Raw genomic sequence first — 20,102 nt, 5'->3', positions numbered from 1 at the left:
GGGGTCAGGCCCAACTGGTCCAGTGAGAGGCTGGTTCCAGCCCTGAGGCCTCCCTCTTCTCTAGCCCCACGGCTGCCAAACCCGGCCAGAAGAGTGCTTTGGGTTCCTCGGATTGATCCCCAGCGAGGCTTCCCCTGCCTTGTGCAGCCCCAGCAGCCTTGACGGGCTCTTGTGGGCTGGGCTGGCGTGAGGCTCCCCTCCCTCCCTCCCCAGTTGCTGTCTCCACTCAGCAGTACTTATAGTTGCCGGCCAGCCTGCTCAGCAGTGGCAGAAGAGCCCGGAGACCAGAGATTTGCCCAGCATGCTGGCTCGGTGCTTCCCTGGGCTCGCCCGGCCTTGGCTGAATGGACTTGCTGTGCACAGAGCGCAGGCTCTCGGGGCCTTGGAGAGAGCGACGGGCAGCCCTGGTCTTGTCAGCCTGCATCCCAGGAGAGACTTCAGTTACACCCACGGGCTTCAGGGCGCCTCTGGGGACCCAGGGTGAGCACATTGCTTGACTTTTCTTCTTCAGTAGCGGAGGGGTGGCTGCTGTGCTCATTGCCTTTGACTGCCAGAAACTAGGCTGAGGGAGGACCCAGATTCCCCAACCAAAATGCTTCTATGTGGCTGTGTCTGACGAGTAGCCTTTGACTGTTTCTGTGTGTGTCATTCAGAGGAAGAAATCCACTCCTCTGCAGCACACAAGGAAGACCAGGACAGGGCAACGGAGGAGGAGGACTTTTGGTGACTCACCTCACCTGAAAGCCCACCTGACCTCATGCCCAGGTGAAATGCGCTTCAAGTGCCACCAAATTGCTCTGCATCCACTGTCAAAAGGGGCAGGCAGATTACCTATCCCACTGAGGGTACTAAGATAAGCCCGTGTAATCTATGAACCACAGACCCACATGTGTGGGCGCAACTGCCCTTCTTTCTCTCCCTCCCCAGTTTGACTGCATGCTTGAAATGGGCAAAGTGGGGCTCGGGCCACAGGGCGTGGCCATTGAGAAACATCCTGCTGGGTGGATCACGGGTCCTTCCAGCCGGCTCGTCACAAGCACAGACTGTCTCAGAGGTGGAGGGCTGACTTGTGCTCGATGGGCAACAGCTGTTGGGGTTCCCAGCCTTGGGTTGGAAAACTCCTGGATGGAGCCTGGGGAAGGAGGGACCTCAGCAAGATCCAGGGCCACAACACCCACCCCCCAAAGTAGCCACTTTCTCCAGGGGAACTCGCCTCTCTCCTCTGGAGGTCAGTTGCGATCCCAGGACATCTCCAGGCCCCGCGTGGAAGCTGAGCAACCTTGTTTGAAATGGAAGCCGACCAGGTTTTCTACAAGCCCGTGACTGCAGCTCCTGACATGCAGTGGGGAGGGGCTTTTCACAACTGCACCCCCCTTCCCCTATTTAGAACAGCAAGTCCCCAGGCTGGCCTTGGAGGAGGGAACATCGCAGCAGGACGTGCCAGGGTTGCAGAATTGCAAACAAACCTTGCCAGGCTGCGTTCTAAACCAGCAATGTTTAGTCCTCCCCTCCCAGGAGTGTTCAGGCCTCCCAGAAACTGAGGACAGGGGAATTTCGCTTGCCAGGCTCTAAAACCGTTTCTGACGGCATTCTTTGTTGCTCCTGGCATTGTCCACTAAGGGAATATCAGTTCAGAATTGTTGGCAGTCTGAGAACGAATTCAAGGGCAACTTCCACAGGCAAGGTCAAAAAAGAAAAGTGTACCAGATTCCCTAAGTAGCAGAACCAGAATTGTAGGCCTTGTGGCCCACAGAGAAGTGACAAACAAAACAGCACAGGAGGCTTTACATGTATGTTTCCTCGGGGAATCTTCCTTCCCTCTTGGCAGTTTAAAGGCAGTGACATGGTTCCCTTACTGGGAAAGAGATGGGAGTCATCTTTTTTTTTTTTTTTTAGTTTCTCCAGTATTCAGTCTAGTTGAAAGGATCGCTCTGTCTCCCAGAAGGTGTACAGCTAGCCCAGAGAAAATACAGTGTGCATCACTGAATGCAGGTGTCTGTGTTAATTAATTTGATTTAGTATCCGGCTCCCCCAGATATCCAGCCAGAGACCGGGCTCAGAGTGGCTAGCACACATGTTTAAAAACAATAATAAAATTACAAGTAATAAATTAATAATGAAAAAAATTTAAATCCTCCAATACTTAATACACAGATTGTGATTTAATCAAAGTTACCCATATACATTCCCATACTTAACGCAATTCTAAAAATGATGGGTGGGAGAGGAGGGGTTGTAAATTCGGGCGCCAAGATGTTATTGTTTATCAGTTGTTATTGATGTTATTGTTCATCAGTTGTATGCCCGGTGGAATGTTATTGGTCTACAGGCCCTGCGGAATTGATATCCCATAGGGCCCTGATGTCCACTGGGATGACCCCATTCTGGACAAGCTACAGATTCCGGAGCAGTCTTAGGGGTAGGCCAGTGTCGAGCAAGTTACAGTCATCTAGCCTGGAGATGACTGTCACACGAGCCTTGTCTCTGTCTGTGTGACTGTCACACAGAACATCCACTGCAAATTATTTTATTTGTTAATCTGCTTTTTTCCTACCTTAAATAATCTCTCACATTTGACTGTGTATTATATTTAAGGGGAAAATTTTATTTTGGAGGGAGGGAAATTCTAGGAACAGAATTTGAAAGTCCCAAACCACACTGATGAACTGAATAGAAACTTGGAGGACATCAGCCAGCAAAAGCTGCTTGTATATGTGCTCAAATGGGTTGTTTTGCCAGACTCAGAACACGTGTCTGACTCCAGCCTGCAGGAGCACATCCTTATTTAAGAGAAGCCACCCACAGTGTCTTCATCTGCATCAATCAGCTGTCTTCTCCATCCCCCTTTGGACGGGGAAGTGAATGCCCGGGGGGGGGGGGGAGGGCAGGGGTTCCCTGTGCCTGATCCTCACTGACCACGGCAGCAGTTTGGGAAAAGTTCGGGACGGGAGGCAAACAAATTGTCTGGGCCAGAGGGAGCTGGGTTAGCTGCATCAGACAGCTGATAGACACCACAGCCACTTATTTTACAGACACTATAGTCCCTTCCGCATGGGCCAAAAATATGTGAGAGGCAGATTATATTAACCCATCCACACTCCCAAACCATTCGCATGGCGGAGCTTCCCTTTCTCCCTCCCCGGCTGCCTTTCCTTTCCTCCCCTGCCTGCCTGCCTGCCTGCGAAGTACAAGCCCAAAGTCCCTGGCATCTGTCCAGGCCCCTGGGGCCACGGAACAGCCTGTTTCCCCTCCCCAGCTCCACAGAAGGGAGCCGGGGAGGGAAAGAGAATCACGATTTGCGATTCATTTGTGTTAATGTGAATCACAGCTGCGGCTGTTCGCTCAGGCCATGACCGTGAGGCGCAATAAAAGAAAAGAATCACAGATAACGCAATTAGCAAATATCCAACAGTGGCCAACAGTGTGGGGCAGGGGCAGGTTAGATTCGTGTTCAGGGTGGGAACCGTGCAAAGTTCCTGCCCAACACTGGTTTTGTCCCACCCCCAAGCGGCTTTTATGGGCCTGTGCAGAAGGGGCCTGTGTGAAATAGCTGGGAAGCAGAGAGAGCATTCTAGAAAGTCCAGGCCTTTACTGCACCAACCACACTTTCCAAAGAACCCTGGATACCTAATTTATAATTAGGGCTGCTCCAAATTTTTGAGGGAAGAGGTCCCTCTCTGCTCTGTTCTCTAAAAGATCTTCAAATTGTGCCCACCTGTCCCAGATCTCTCCTGCCATCAACAGTCCTCAAGGCCCGCCCCGCCCCACCCCCACCCCCATGCTCCCTTTCCTCACCCCACCTCCATGACTTGGGACAGTCCTCGTCTCCCCCAGGGCCTGCCACTCCCCCTCTGATGGAGGGAGGGATGAAGGAGGCTCCTGGTCGATCATTCTGTGAGGCTGCCCCTCAATCTTGGGCACCCCGGGCTAGAGAAGGGGATCATATATTTCATGAGAGTGGCCTTTTCCACAGCCCGTGCATCCCCATTTTGATTCTGTCCTAATTGGCACTGAGCTGAACCTGATTGCCCAAGACCCACTTCCCCCAGGAGGAGAAAGCTGACTGTCTACTGGGGAAGTATTCAAGGCTGCCCCTGAGCTTCTAAGAGTAGGAATTCTGCAAGCATCACTCTTCCTGGAATGGAGAAAACATCTCTTGGGTAACTTCTGTTTGTGTAAACCAGAGCCTTGGCACACGATGGCATTCACAGGGCGCCCCAACCAAGGCCACTTGGCATGTCAGAGCAAGTCCAAAGTCCCTGGCATCTGACCAGGAACTCATGTAGCTGCTTGGTCCAGTTGCCCTCTGCTATGACAGGAGGTGTTCGGCTCTTGGCCTGATGTGCTGAGTGTGGGCTCTGCTGGCTGGATGTGTGTTGGGATGAAGGATGTACTCGTTCAGGCAGGTTTAGGTAATGTGCCCTGGATAAATGAACCCCTCCCTACGAAGGATCTGTCCTGCTTGCACAGTCTCTGCGGTTTCCCTCAATCAGTCATGTGGATCAGAAACAGCTGGCACTGGTGCTGTAGGTCCAAGTGGAGGTCAGCACAGCCCCAACTAGGGTGATGAGGTCCCCAGATTCAGCGCCCTAGAATGTGGATTTCTCTGGATGTTTCAAGTTCAAGATCATGTTCATCAGGGAGGGGCTTTTGGCATAGGAAAATGTCATTGAAATAGGGGAAGGATAACAAAGGGTTTTCTTTTTCACCCCACTCCCTTTCAAATTCAAAGTAGGTAAAATTGGTAGCAAGAGCTGCCTTTAAAGTCTCTTCAAATTCTTTTAAAATTCTTTAGACTCCCTCCCCCAAATGTATTTATTCATGGTGGGAAATTAAATTCCATGTGGTATTGAAACATAAAGGGAGAATTATTATTATTATTATTATTATTATTATTATTATTATTATTATTATTATTATTATTATTATTATTATTATTATTATTATTATTATTATTGTAGATTTCACAGCTACCAGATCTTTAGCTGGTTGTTGGCCTTCATTACAATTCAAGCCTCACCCAGAGGCCTAGGAAGTTGTAATGTATCGGCATAATATTTGTGCGGATCCCAGCAGGGCTGCCTTCTGAATTTGACAGATGTTAATTTTGTCAATTCGAAGATGTTTCAAGTGCTGCCCTAGTGTTTTTGGGATGGCGCCCAACGTGCCGATTACCACTGGGACGACCTCAGCTGGTTTGTGCCATAGACGCTGAAGCTCGATTTTCAAATCGCGGTATCTGTTGTTGTTGTTGTTGTTGTTGTTGTTATTTCAATTTGGTATACCGCCTCATCCCCGGAGGGCTCTGGGCAGTGTACAACATCAACATAAAATACAATAACAAGAGGGGCGAGTAAATAACAACCAATAAATACCTAACATTAAGAACTCAGCCCCATAAACTCTAAAATATTAATTTAATTTAAAACAGAATTGCTACATGAAATTGGCGTTCTGCAAAACCCTTACTTAAAAATCCTCCTAACGAGGGAAGGGGGGCACGGTGGGCCCCAAAGGTGTAAAGGGACCCTCACAGGAGAACAGAGGGGGCACAATTCAGTGACTGGTCTCTCCAAAGGCCCGGTGGAAGGACTCAGTCTTACCAAGATCACCGAGATCCCGCAGGGCCCGGATAGCTGGAGGGAGAGTGTTCCACCAGGCCGGGGCCAGGGACTTCCAGTAGATTGGCCTCTACATTCAGCAGAGTAGGGACATGTGGGGTAATGTGGTCCTGAAGGTACCAAGGTCCCAGGTTGTGTAAGGCCTTGAGGGTCAACACCCACACCTTGAAGATGATTCAGAATTCAACTGGAAATCAATGCAGCTGGCGCAGCACAGGCTGAATATGATCTCGGAAGGCTTCCCCTGTAAGGAGGTGAGCCGCTGCATGTTGGACCAGTTTTAACTTCCAGATCAGACGCAAGGCAAGGTCCGTGCAAAGCAAGTTACAATAGTCTAGCCTGGAGGTGACTATTGCATGGATCACAGTGGCTAGGTCCGCATGGGAGAGGAAGGGAGCCAACAGCCGGGCCTGACGAAGATGGAAAAAAGCAGTCCGGGTTATATGGCCCACCTGGATTTGTTACCCAGACTGCGGATGGAGGAGGTCGGACCCCTGACCCAAAGACCAAAGTATAATAAAGCAGAAAGTGTAAAAAAGCAGAATACAAAATTCCTTAGACGAAAGCCTCACTTGAGACTTTGTAGAGGAAAACTGGGCAGGATCCTTCAGACTGGAAGTTCATTTATCATTAATAATTATGACATTGGTCATTTCTGGAAATCTTTAGAAAATATTGTTGTTGATGCTGTCTATTTTTACATCTGTAAGATCACAGAGAGTGTCAGAACAGTGTGAATGTTTAGATGAGCAAAATCTAAATGACAGCTGGACCCTCCTTCTAACAGGTGCCGTGTGCAGATTAGTACCGAGTGCACAGCTTGTACCCTGTGCAAATCTGATAAGGTGAGGGCACCTGATTGGTACCACTTTTGTATATAGTTAGCACAGACAGCAGTGTGATGTGAGCCTGAAAACACCTGTGGTCTGGCGAAGCACTTTGTTAGTTGATAGCAATAAACAGAACTGCACTGGTGACTGTGTGTCTGTCAGTTCTTGTCTACATTCCGTCCTACAAGGTGGTCTACTCCGAGTAAATCTGCTGCTTCAACAGAGGCAATGAGGGGAGAGGATAATTGTGCTGGAAACCTAACTGTTAGACATTATTCTCCATGTGAAAGTTAGCAAATTTCCCACCAAACAGGATGAGCCAGTGTCCGATTGCGAGCACTCCAAGGTAAGCAAAGACCCAGAGGCAGAGGCATACTGAGGGGAAATGGTGACCCCCGGGGCTCCACCCTCCCACTGCTACCCCTCCCCTTTGCTCCCAGCTCCCAGTGAGCCCACAGTCCCTTCTGCCCTGCCCTCCAGGGAGGCAGAAGAGACAGATGTCTATCGGGGGTGGGGCTTAGTGGGTGTGGCCACATGTGAGCCGGCAGGCAGCAATCCCTTCTGCCCTCCCCTTCGGCACTTGCTTTTATAGCACTGAGGTTGGGGGCGTGGCTTGAGGAGGGCGTGGCCACATTGATGACGACATGGGTCGAGGGTGCTGGAAGATGACGAGGCAGCAGGACTTCCTGCTGCCTTGCTGTCTTCTTCCTGGTCACGTGGGGGGGTTGATTTTGTACCGCCACATGACCAGGTAAGTGGCAGGGAGGGCAGAGGGTACCCCACATCCTGGGGTAAATACGCCATTACCCAGAGGTGGTTTTCAGCCTAAAAACCTTCAGCATTGTGTCAGATTTCTCTTTCAGCCTGTCATTGTGTGCTGAGGATTTCCTTGGTTCTGAGTAAGCCAAGTTGAGTCCTATATTAATGTGAAAATGAGGTGTGGCTTGTAGTGGGGGGAGGGTGGGAAGGCGTGGCTTGGGGTAAGGACAGTGTTGGCGAGCCCAAGGAGCAGTGGGTGCCAAGACACTTCTGCTCCACTGGCTGGGAAGGGTTGGGGATGGGGGAAACTGGGAGGGTTTGGGGAGGCCGAGCAGAACCAGGCTTCCTCTTGGGTCAGGGGAAGGTGGGTGTAGCTGGAATGTCGCCCACCAATGGGCAAGCAGGGCTCACTTTGTGAGTCGTCCTTACCAATTGGTGGAGGATTCGTCTTTGCAACATTCCCACCGCTTAGACAATTATATTTAAAATAAGATTCTTCATTAATTTCAGTTCATATTCTGGACTTCTATTCAGTTAATTTTGCCATACAAGAGCATTCTCTTATTTTAACTTCTCCTTTAACTTTTCCTTTTCTTGCAATCGTCTAAGTAAATTATCTTTAAAACATCCTGCAGGTTTTTTTCCTGAAGACTGTTCCTGACATTTCAAAAGTGTCTATCCATTTTCTTGCACATTTCCTGGGTGATTGACCTTTTATATTTACTGGTAGCCTTTCTCTAATGTAAATTTTGGAGTTTTTGAAAAAAAATCATCATTTGTAAGACGTGTTACCAATTGTTTTGCTTGATTTGCAGTTTTTGCAATCATTTTCCATGTAGACAGGAGCACTTCTAAAGCAAGTAAAATTTTCCAATTATATTCTGCTTCCTCTTTCAAGGGAACTTGTCTTAGAATTTTCGGCTCACTTTTCTCCAGGAGTGTGTTCAGCAGGTCTTGAAAGATTAGTATATCAACCTTCCTTTCTATTAATGGTTCTCTGTAAGTCTGCTCAGTATCAAGAAGATTTTAACCAACTAGGATATATTTTCGTGGACTCTCAGCAAATTCTTTTTCAAGATCTCTTTCACCTGTTGTTTCATCTTCTCTCAGTATTCTTTTATGCTGGTTGTTTGCTTGGCAAAAAAAGTTCAGTTGAGTCTGAATGTCCCTGTGTCTTGGACATTCTTCTGAACTTTTCCATTGAATACAAGCAGATTCGAGACAAATTTCTGCCTAATACTCTGCAGGTCATTCTTTAACTGTTCTTTGATATTGGATTTGATTGTTGAATTTCTTGTTTTAAACTCTTAAAATCCTCCTTCATATTAAGTTATGATTGTCTTATTTGCAAGATTGACTGAAGCTATTTAATTATCTCCATTCCAGCAGGTGGCAGCAACATAGCAAAGTAAATGGGGGAAGTAACTGTAATGTACCAGAACAAGTAAAAGTTATCAGCAAGACTGGAGAGAATGATAGTTTACTTTTAAAGAATGGAATAAAATAATAGCCGTTTCTGTTCCCACGGTCAGCAAAAAGCAGTCTCATTATGATAGCTATGAAACTGTCTTTAGTTGAATAATTATAAAATTCAGTGTAGCTTCATCCTAAGCCTCCAACAATAATTCACCTTCACAAAAAGATCTCTTGAGTATGTATAAATCTTTTCAAAAAACTCTTATCACCACCATGCAGTCAGAATTTCATGTACCTTCACAGAAGAAGAAAATAAGTCAGCCTACTAGCTCTCCAATTACATTCTTGTTAATCTTGAACGCAAGGATGTCCAATAATCTTATATTTTCTAAATCCTTTGTAATCCACTTAGTATGCTGAACACTTTATAACTATTCAAGTCCAGTCCAAGCCAAGAGAATAATAACTCTAGAAATGCTATAGGTCCAGTTTTTCAAGCCATCCAGTCAGTAACAACAAGCCTCACAACTGTCCAAGTTCAAACCATACAAAATGAATGTAACCCTAATTAAGAGACAGAATAGATCTCAAAGTCTCTCACGTACTTGTCAATCACTCCAAGAGTTTTCCAATCATTGCATCCAGAGGTGGGATCCAATCAGTTCTCACCACTTCTCTTGAAGTGGTTACTAATTTTTTCTGAGTGCTGAGAAGGGGTTACTAAAGCAACCTGCCTGCCCAATAGGGACTGGAGGTGCGTGTGTGCAGCTGCGCCACTGTTTGAATCCCACCACTGATTGCATCCCACAGATGAGAAGAGTTCCACATTCAAGAGAGCCAATACATCAATCTGTTTATATGTGACCATTTGTCTTAGATGTTTTAAAGTCTCTGAGTCTTAAAATCCATTTGGTGTTGTTCAGATATCAGGCAAATGTTACAAAAAAACCCCAAGAAAAGGTTTTCATTTTGTTGATAATTTTTTAAATTCCTTCTATACTCTAAAAATTTATAACAGTTTTTTAAAAAACCCTTAAAAGAGAAAGAAAACAGAGAAAACAAAAGTAGGAGACTGAAACTGGGGGGTGGGGTGGGGTTTGAAGAGGGCTGTCTCTTCTGCCAAAATGGCACGCTTGCACTCACTTATCCAGAATATTACCAGAACTAGTGGGTCAAAATAAATCCAAAATAGTCCACCTGTCGAATTAAAGGTCCTCAAAACATTGAGAAAGCAAGAGTTAGACCTAGTCCACTCTTTAACCAGCCATTGGCCCCTTTCATTGAGACAGGAGACATCACGACTTCCAGAAGAAGCCTGAAAAATCAACCCTGCCTGTTTCTGTGGCAGAAACCCCGGGAATTCTGGGCTGCCAACTTCACCTAGGGAAACTCCTCGAGATTTGCTGGTTGAGCCTGAGGTTTGTGGAGAGGAGGGAACCTTAACGAATATAATGCCATGGAGTCCACCCTCCAAAGAACCATTTTTTTAAAAAGAAACTGATCTCTGTCACCTGGAGTCAGTTGTCATTCCAGAAGATCTCCAGGCTCCACCTGGAGGTTGGCAGCCCTAGGCAGGGCATGGGCAAGTTGGAGACATCCACCCCCAAGTGGGTCAGGGGGTTGGACTGAGTGAGCACCAAGATGGCAGTCCTTCCCCTTAGTAAGCAGCTCAGGTCTCTGACTTGGGTCAAAAGCCTGGCCTGAAGTAGGCCGCATTCAGAACAGTTGAATGCAGGACTTGGACCATTCTGGAATGTTAATTTAATTATCTCTTTGCCTATAACTTGGTTGTCTTAGTTAACTAAATATTGCTTTGCATGTGGAAGATTTAAATAGTTTCTTCATTTTAAACTATTGCCTGCTGTTCTGTTTTTCACCTTTTACTTTGTCCTGAGCATGTTTTAGTGAGAGGTAATATAGAACTTTTGTAGTGAAATAATCACGTTTCATAATGTATTCTTGTTCTGTCTCATGATGTGTTCCCCCCCCCCCCGAAGTTCTGCACACAGAGTGACAATTAATTTTATAAATCGGGATGGAGAGAAATTCTCAGCCGCAGCGAAAGAAGGGGAAAGTTTGCTAGAGGTGGTGGTGAATCAAAACCTCAACATTGATGGCTTTGGTAAGTGGCGCATGTGCCCTTCTTTGTTTCCTCGGCAGGAGTCACTGGTCTGGTCAGGGGGAATGGCCACCGCAGGGACAGGGCAAGGAAAATGGCGGCCTTATGAGCAGGACCAGGAACGCCCAAAGTTTCCCAACCACCTTGGAGTCCTTCAGGTTTTTCTGTGATTTCTTGTCCAAACTTCACAACACAGCAGGTCTGCTTGTTCTGCTGCCAGTTCTCTAGCTGGTTGTTGACCTTTCATTACAATTTGAGCCTCACCCAGAGGCCTAGGAAGTTGTAATGTATTGGTGTAGTATTTGTGTGGATCCTAGCAGGGCTGCCTTCTGAATCTGACAAATGTTAATTTTGTCAATTAATATCTGTCAGATATGATTATGTTTGCTATCACAGCTGTCAATTCTTTGGCTAGTTGTTGGCCTTTCATTACAATTCAAGCCTCACCCAGGCAGTGGTGGCGAACCTATGGCACTCCAGATGTCCATGAACTACAATTCCCATCAGCCCCTGCCAGTATGGCCAATTGGCCAAGCTGGCAGGGGCTGATGGGAATTGTAGTCCATGAACATCTGGAGTGCCATAGGTTCGCCACCATGGGCCAAGGGAATTGTACTGTATCTGCAGAGTGTTTTCAGAATGGCACCTAGGATGTCGATTACCACCTCAGCTGGTTTGTGCCATAGATGCTCTATCTCAATTGGCAAATTGTGGTATTTAGTAACCTTCTCATGTTGTTGTTATCATTAATAATAATGATGATGATGATGATGATGATGATCATAGATGTTGCTGTGCCAGTTGACAGCAGGGTAGAGGACAAAGAGCTGGAAAAGATCACAAAATACAAGGACCTACAAATTGAAGTTGAACGATTGTGGCAAAAAAGAACAACAGTAATCCCACTAGTAGTCGGTACTCTAGGAGGAATCCCAAGAAATCTTGAAAAACATCTGGAAAGCCTAAACTTGGACAAAACATCAGTCCACATGCTGCAGAAAGCAGCACTTCTAGGAACTGCACATATTCTACGCCAGGGGTCGGGAACCTTTTCCCCTCAAAGAGCCATTTGGCTCACCACCAAATTTGGCTCACCACCAAAGAACCATTTGGCTCACCACCCCCCCACCCACTCGCTCGCCCCCCGTCTGCTCCCCCGCCGACTTGCTGGCTATTTCGCTTCGCCCTCCCTCCCCGCCGCTCACCCAGCGGGCCTAGAGATGTGCCGCCCTGCTTCCTGCAGAGGCGGGTGAAGAGGGGCTCAAGGACCGGCCTCCGGCAGCGGGTGGCGCCAGCCTGCACAAGCAGTGGGGCGGGCAGGAGCCAAACGCAATGGCCTGCGCCGACCCTTGGGCTAGAGATGTGCCCACCCTGCTTCCTGCGAAGAGGGGGCCGGCGGCTCCGTTCATGGAGCCGCAGAACAGCGGCGGAAGAGCCGCATGCGGCTCGCGAGCCGCGGGTTCCTGACCCCTGTTCTACGCAAATACCTCTAATATCCTAGGTCCTTGGGAAGGTCTCGATATTCAGAGATGAATTCCAGACACTTGTGCTGTGTTGTTATGTGTATAATAATAATAATAATAATAATAATAATAATAATAATAATAATAATAATAATAATAATAATAATAATAATAATAATGAATTATTAATGGCACCCATGGGGTGTAGGGCAGTTGCCAGGAAAGTGCAGTGAAAGTTGCTGTGTGAATGCCTCCACATTTCCTGAAGCAAAAAGAGCTACATAGGGAATGATCACTGGGTAGGAAGGAGTCTGCATATACATCAGCATGGTTTAGTGGCTGGCAGGCCAAACTACAATCTGGAAGACCCAGATTCCAATCAGCACTCTGCTGTGAAACCACCTTCCCTCAGCCTAACCTCCTTCATAGAGTTGGTGTGATGATAAAATGAAGAAAAAACCATGTACATTGCCCTGAGCTGTTTGGAGAAAGGATACAAAAATACTGAATAAAGAAATAACTCGCGCAGCTAAGCTTCAGAGTGAGCAGCAGTGTTTCCTTCTCTCTTTGCTGTCTGTTTGACCATTCGTCATGCGTGGCAATTTGGGGAAGCTTCTCCAAAGGCCCATCCTGCAATTCACCCCCTTTTCTGTGCCAACAACTCCCTCTGACCAGCTTAGCCATAGGAGAGCTGGGGGAGGGGAGCAGTCTTTTGACTCCTTTCTCCTGCCCATCTCCTCCATCTTCTCCTTCCTTCTCTTCTTCTTCTTCCCCCTTCTCTACTCTTCTCTCTCCCCTTCTCTTTTCTTGTTCTCCTCCTCCTCCTCCTTTCTCCTCTTTATTAATCTTCCTCCCATCTCTCCTCTTCCCCTTCTCTTCTTCCCTCCAGCTCTCTGCTCCTCTCTCCTGCTGTTCTGGGGCCGCTTCACTGCTGACCGTTGCTTTTTCCACACAGGGGCCTGTGAAGGGGCGTTGGCGTGCTCCACGTGCCACCTCATCTTTGATGACCACACTTTTCAGCAACTGGGCCCTGCCATGTCAGAGGAGCTGGATATGCTGGACCTGGCCTATGGCCTGACTGACACGTAAGCATCCGTGGGCCTTGCACAATTCCACTGCAGGGGACAGAAACAGTGTGATGTTCAGGGACGTGGAGTGTCTGAGATTGAAAAAAAAATGTTTCTTGTTCAAACATCTGTAAACAGTTTTGAAACTAAGGCCGATGCACCCTCCTGGGACCGTTTGCATAGACGGTCCCAGTAGGGGCGCAGGGGAAGGTGCAGCCTCTGCACAGGCTGCACTGTCCCTGACCGGTTTACCTGCTCCTGCTGGCTTCCGTCGCATTGTGGAGGCCAGGGGACACCCCCCCCCCCCAGGCCAGAGCAACGGCTCTGGAGACGGAGGCCAGGGGCCATGTCCCCTGAACTCCACAATGCGACGGAAGCCAGCAGGAGCAGGTAAGCCGGTTGGGGAAGGCGGGAGGGAAATGCTGCCTTCCACCCACTGTTGTTCGCACAGCAATGGGTGGAAGGCGCCATTTTGAAAAACCTCACTCGTGGAGCGAGGTTCAAAAGTGGCGTTTCTGTGCTGCTTCAGCGGCACGAGCATGGCGCTGTTGCTGTGCAGCAGCACCTGCTATGCGAACGCCTCCCCAGGGACGGTGTTTTTGCCATTCCTGGGCTGCTGTTTGCCACCCATGAGGAAACAGCCTGAGGGAGCAAGGCTTGGAGAAATTTTAGAAACTCTAGGGGAAGGATGCACCTGGACTTCCCAGGGCAGTGAGGGGGACCTGATGGACACCTTGCACAGATCTCAGTGCCCTCTGAGCACTAACAGAAGCTTAACCAATTATTTGGAACTGAGTGTAGACATGCGCTGCTGTTTACTGTGCATAATAAGCACAAGTTGGAAAATCTAGAATTTCTTCACACAGAATTTGGACTTTAAAATATTATCATTGAATGTGAAGTATCCAGAGTCCTACCCATTATGATCTGTGAATATTGGTCAAGAGCACTAGCTAGGAGTCTTGTGGCTCCTTAAAGAACACATGAATGCATAGGACCCAGTAGTATGTTATCTTACCTTTATTTTTAACAAGCACTTTGCCGTTCCATTTTGGAGTGATAACACTTATTGCATCAAATCTATTGTATCGGTTTTTAGATCCAGTGATCTTTATGCGCAAATGTGTGTGTCCAGGCTGTTGTACACATGATTCTCCTACTGAAATGATCAGCCAGGAACACCCACCCAGATGGTCCCAGTCCTGTTATAGAGGTGCATAGGATTCATTTCCCAACTACTATAACAGAGATCTGTTGCTGGTTGTTTTCTTATGATTTTATCATATGGTCCCATTGTACCTTCAGCCCCTTTGCAAGCAGCACTAAATCTACAGCAGATGCATAATGATAGATTGTTCATCGTTCTTAAAGTGGTCAGCAAATTGCACTGTATTTGATTGCAAAAAATGTTTTAAAAAACCCTGCATCATGGTGACCACCTAACTTTTTGGGATAGAATTGGGTTCTCCTGGAGTACTGACTGCTGCATTCTCCATTGCAAAACCTGGAAAATGTATTGTCGAAGGCTTTCACGGCCGAAATCACTGGGGTGCTGTGTGGTTTCCGGGCTGTATGGCTGTGTTCTAGCAGCATTCTCTCCTGAAGATGCCAGCCACAGATGCAGGCGAAACGTCAGGAGAGAATACTGCTAGAACACAGCCATACAGCCCGGAAACCACACAGCACCCCAAAACCTGGAAACTTTGGGGCTCCATCTGTGGCTTAATTAGGGAGGCGGCATCTCTGGGATGGCAACCTGCATTGCCAACTGGCGCCAGGAAAGCGTTCAGCAGAAACTCAGATGTCGGAATCCGCTCCTCAGGTCTCGTCTCGGCTGCCAAGTGTGCGTGCAGAAGTGGATGGATGGTCTAACAGTCCAGGTTCCTGTGGAGGCATCTGACATCAGGAGAGAACTGGAAGTGGAGAAGCAGAGCAAACAATAGCGGACGTGGGCTCCACTAAATGCCCTTCCTCTGGGGTACTCACCACCATCTCTGTTTCTTTTTGTTTTGTAAAGTTATGTCTGCTTGTGACTTATTGAGATTAAATTTATATTCAAAGACTACTTCTTCTTCTTCTTCTTCTTCTTCTTACGTGGTGCTCATTCTGAGCAAGATTTGTGGCATTCCAGGGACTTTCCCTGTAAAGCGTGGAAAAACCCTTTTTTGTTCCTGTTCAAAGGGGAATCTTCAGGGGGGTTTCAGGGAGAGCTGTTGTGTGAACATTCCCTCCATCACCACTGTGGAAAGAGGCTCGCCATTAAGCCAGTGTTAGAGGGGATTCTCGCACTCCAGCTCCTTCCTGCCGGCTGCTTTTTTTCAGCGCACCAGGAGGAGAAGTGGGGAGCAGCATTATGTGGATTGTAACATCACTCCTGATGAAATCCCAGAAATTATGTTGCAGTGCATGTAATTAAAAATCCTGGTATTTTGGGGCACTAGGCTGGTAACCCATGGAGTTCAGCTGCTAAGCTCCTCTTTCAAAATGCGTATAACAACTTGCTGCTGCAGGTCATCCTTCCCTCAACCTTTACAGCCTCATAGTGTTTTGTCATGTAAATACTGTGGGTATGTGTGTATTATTCATTATTAGCCCGGGTAGCAAGTTGGGAAGTTAAGCTTTGTGGAAGTTATTGGCCTTAGTGCCGTGGCCAGTGAGAAAATAGGCCTGTGTGGCTGGGTCTATTTAAGGAACCATTTCACTTGTGTACCTGTCCAAAACCTTGGAGCTTATTAGCCACAAAGAAACTATTACGCTGTTTTACTTATAACTATAATTCACTTCTGTTTAAGAAAAACTATTCCTTTTAGAGCAAATAATCCCTTTTTACCTCACAGTATTATTATTATTATTATTATTATTATTATTATTATTATTATTATTATTATTATTATTAATTCGATTTGATAAACCGCCCTACCCCCGAAGGGCTCAGGGTGGTGTACAACAAAACAAGAACAACCATAATAAAACAAATCGAATAACCCCAGTTAAAATACAAATCTTAAAACTATAGCAGCAGCAATCCACAATAAATAGTTAATAATTAATAATAAGGGGCGTCTGGCATCACACCCCGGCGATCAAGACCTGGAAGTGGACAAATCTGGGAGGGGGCTGGCAGATGGTCAGATGGTCAGGTGCACAGCCAGTAAACAGGGCAATAAGAAGGGGGCGGAATCAGCGGCCGGTCCCCCCAAAAGCCCGGTGGAACAGCTCTGTTTTACAGGCCCTGTGGAACTCCCCAAGGTCCCGCAGGGCCCTAACTGCTGCAGTAAACGCCCTGGCCTGTGTGGAGGCCAGCCGCATCATAGAGGGGCAGGGGACCACCAGCAAGTTTGCCTTCGTGGAGCGGATGGTACGACCCGGGACATATGGGGTGAGACGGTCCTGTAGGTACCATAGGTATCAGTCACCCCCAGATAGTGCCCATTCTGTCAGACTACCATATACAGCTAAGCCATCCTGTTCTTTGGGTTCAACTAAGAAGGAGAGAGCTAAAATAAAAGGATGAAGGCAGCATTACACATTACAACTATGCCCCGGGCCCCTGCCACGCCCTGGAATGCATCATGCACCCCCGCACACCTTTGGTGCTACGCTACTGCACACGTCACCTCAGAACATTACATGGAGGAGCCTTACAAAGAGATGCTGGTTTTAGCAGTGGGCTACCAACTGCGGGAATACTGACCTGAGGGGATATTGTTCTGTAGAGCACAAACTGAGAGAATTCCAAAAGGATGGGATATTCATTGGAGGACAGAAATCTTACTATATGATTGAGTAGAATGTTCCCAATGATGAACCAGCAAAAGCAGAGGACTCTGGGAGATGTAGTCCAGAGGGCGTCATTTCTCATGTAGAGGGGCTGATGGGACTACAATTCCCAGGTTCCTTCTCATTGAGCTTGTAACACTTCTTAAAGCTCTGGGACTTCACACGCAGTGGTGTATCAGGGAGGAAAATGGTGCCCAGGGACAACATATAAGAACATAAAGAGCCTGCTGGATCAGACCGGAGTCCATCTAGTCCAGCTCTCTGCTACTTACAGTGGCCCACCAGGTACCTTTGGGAGCTCACATGCAGGATGTGAAAGCAAGGGCCTTCTGCTGCTGCTGCTGCTTCTGAGCACCTGGTCTGCATTTGCAATCTGCGATCAAGGAGGATCAAGATTGGTAGCCATAGATCGACTTCTCCTCCATTAATCTGTCCAAGCCTTTTTTAAAGCTATCCAGGTTAGTGGCCGTCACCACCTCCTGTGGCACACCAACCACACGTTGCGTGAAGAAGTGTTTCCTTTTATTAGTCCTAATTCTTCCCCCCAGCATTTTCAATGAATGCCCCCTGGTTCTAGTATTGTGAGAAAGAGAGAAAAATTTCTCCCTGTCAACATTTTCTACCCCATGCATAATTTTATAGACTTCAATCATATCCCCCCCCTCCTCAGCCGTCTCCTCTCCAAACTAAAGAGTCCCAAATGCTGCAGCATCTCCTAAGGAAGGTGCTCCAATCCCTCAATCATCCTCGTTGCCCTTCTCTGCACTTTTTCTATCTCCTCAATATCCTTTTTGAGATGCGGCGACCAGAACTGGACACAGTACTCCAAGTGCGGTTGCACCACTGCTTTATATAAGGGCATGACAATCTTTGCAGTTTTATTCTCAATTCCTTTCCTAATGATCCCCAGCATAGAGTTTGCCTTTTTCACAGCTGCCAGGCATTGAGTTGACATTCCCATGGAACTATCAACTAAGACGCCCAAATCCCTTTCCTGGTCTGTGACTGATAGCACTGACCCTTGTGGCGTGTATGTGAAGTTTGGATTTTTTGCCCCTGTGTGCATCACTTTACATTTTGCTACATTGAACTGCATTTGCCATTTCTTAGCCCACTCACCTAATTTATCAAGGTCCACTTGGAGCTCTTCGCAATCCTTTGTGGTTCTTACCACCCTACATAATTTGGTATCATCTGCAAACTTGGCCACCACACTACCCACCCCTACTTCCAGGTCATTTATGAATAAGTTAAAGAGCACTGGTCCCAATACGGATCCTTGGGGGACACCACTCCCTACATCTCTCCATTGTGAGAACTTCCCATTTATACCCACCCTTTGTTTCCTGTTCCTCAACCAGTTTTTAATCCATAGGAGGACTTCCCCTCTTATTCCTTCACCTGCTTTGGGCAACCCCCGGCCCTGCACTTGGGGGGGGGGAGTGGAGCTTGGGTGGTTTGGACAGACACCATAGTGGGAGGCTGCCTCCTGGGACAGTCTGCTGCAGCGGCACCCATCCAAGCCGCCCCCCTGCAGGCCACCTCCTGTCCTCCCCAGGCCCTGGGGAGGGGCAGAAGCTGGCCTGCAGGGAGGCAGGGTGCCATGGCAAGTGGCCCAGGAGGCGAGCTGCCACTGCAACGCCTGTCCAAGCCGCCCCTGAGGGCCTGGGGAGGGAAGGAGTCAGCTCAGATAGGGGCTGCAGCAGGCCAGCTGTCTTTAAGCACCTCCCTTGTGCTGACCCAAGGAGAGGGTGGGGAGGGGGAGACTTTGTGCCCCCCACCATTGCTCCTGGGGTCATTTGGCCCCCCATGTCCCTGCTCACATGGCCGTGTTATTCCTTGCCTGAGTCAATTCTTGAGTCAGTCAGCAGTGAGCCCAGCCCCAGCAGCCAGGAATGAACCGGCCACCATGCCCCAGGGTTGGGGGGGTTGGGGGGGGAAGACCTTGCTGCCTCTGAAATGGCTCTGGCTGAGGGGGGAGAGGCCTCACCACACCCACCCAGAGCACTCCAGGCAAGCTAACAAGAATCGGGCTGGGGGTGGGTAGGGAAGAGAGAATTGGAATGGGGAGAAAGAAAATTAGTGGTGGGGAGAGGGAGAAAGAGAGAGACACCGGGTGGGTGTCCAGAAAGGGAGGACAAAAGCTGGAATAGGGTGGCAGAAAAATAGAGAAGGGGGAGAGAGAGTGGGAATAGGTGTGCAGATCAAGAGAGCTGGGGAGGGGCAGAAAGAGAGTTGGGGAAACAGGGCAGAAAGTGTAAAACAGAGGTGGGATCGTGGAGCAGGAAGAGAGAGCTGGGGTGGGATGTCATAAAGGGAGCTCTTTGGGATAGCTCAGCAAAAATAGAGAAGATTAAGAGAGGGGGTGGCAAGATGGAGAGTGAGAGGCAGAGAAGAAGGGGGAGAACAGAAGAAAAAAGACGGGGTAATAGCTGAGGATTTACTTTGTATGTAGTAGGGGAAGATCCCCATATTTTCTTGGTGACATTGGGAAAGCTGCCAAAAAGGGGAGCTGACAGAAGTTTGCAAAAGTTTTCCCTCAGACAAAGTAGTATAATCTGAAGACTGTCAACTGGCAGAGAAGTTCCAGGCAGGCCCTGCTCGCTGCAGAAGGAGGTGCAGACATTTACAGTCCCCATCTGGGAAGTCATCCATAGTCTTTGGGGCAAAATTGGGAGATCTTTGTGACAAATGGATCACCTTAGCTAAAGCAGATTTAGCAGAAAAAAATGTGTGATCTTATGATACTGGACCAATTCTTATCTCAACTTCCCTTCAATATCAAAATTTCTGCCAAGGACAAGTTACTTCAGAAAGTGGCCCAAGCAGCAAAGTGGGACTGACCGCTCTCAGGGAAGGGTGTGACAAGGGAAAGCAATTCCCACAAAGGCCAAGGGGCAGTGGCAGTTGAAGGGGGGAGGGAGGGAGAGGGAAAGAGAGAGTGAGAGGAAAGCTCCTTCAGGTGGTGGGAGAACCATGGAACAAGGCCTGAAGGGGAGAGCAGGACTGTTCCACCACACTGTGCAGGAAGGTTTTCTGGAGATGGA

At 48.0% G+C, this 20,102-nt stretch overlaps 1 protein-coding gene across 2 annotated transcripts; it reads left to right on the top strand.

Annotated features, from left to right (window-relative positions):
- The first annotated feature begins 241 nt into the window (after window positions 1–241).
- LOC125425324 (adrenodoxin-like) lies at window positions 242–15,340 on the top strand. 2 transcript variants are annotated; one of them, XM_048482933.1, is made up of 4 exons: window positions 242–471; window positions 10,624–10,748; window positions 13,164–13,293; window positions 15,098–15,340. In XM_048482933.1, the coding sequence occupies exons 1-4, from the start codon at window positions 302–304 to the stop codon at window positions 15,216–15,218; spliced, it is 546 nt and encodes a 181-aa protein (XP_048338890.1). In that variant the 5' UTR covers window positions 242–301; the 3' UTR covers window positions 15,219–15,340. The 2 variants fall into 2 exon arrangements, with proteins under 2 accessions (XP_048338890.1, XP_048338889.1); XM_048482932.1 differs by having other exon boundaries at window positions 242–480.
- The last annotated feature ends 4,762 nt before the right edge of the window (window positions 15,341–20,102 follow it).

The sequence above is a fragment of the Sphaerodactylus townsendi genome, unplaced genomic scaffold (assembly GCF_021028975.2).
Source record: "Sphaerodactylus townsendi isolate TG3544 unplaced genomic scaffold, MPM_Stown_v2.3 scaffold_28, whole genome shotgun sequence".
Taxonomy (NCBI): Eukaryota; Metazoa; Chordata; class Lepidosauria; order Squamata; family Sphaerodactylidae; genus Sphaerodactylus; species Sphaerodactylus townsendi.
This window is presented reverse-complemented; position numbering and strand designations above follow the sequence as displayed.

What these genes read in the sequence shown, in the direction of transcription:
- LOC125425324 (XM_048482932.1), top strand. Translation starts at nt 302, where the DNA reads ATGCTGGCTCGGTGCTTCCCTGGGCTCGCCCGGCCTTGGCTGAATGGA. An exon ending in GGCGCCTCTGGGGACCCAGG is followed by an intron (nt 481 to 10,623) that starts GTGAGCACATTG and finishes CCCCCCCCGAAG; the next exon opens with TTCTGCACACAGAGTGACAA. An exon ending in GCCTATGGCCTGACTGACAC is followed by an intron (nt 13,294 to 15,097) that starts GTAAGCATCCGT and finishes TCCGCTCCTCAG; the next exon opens with GTCTCGTCTCGGCTGCCAAG.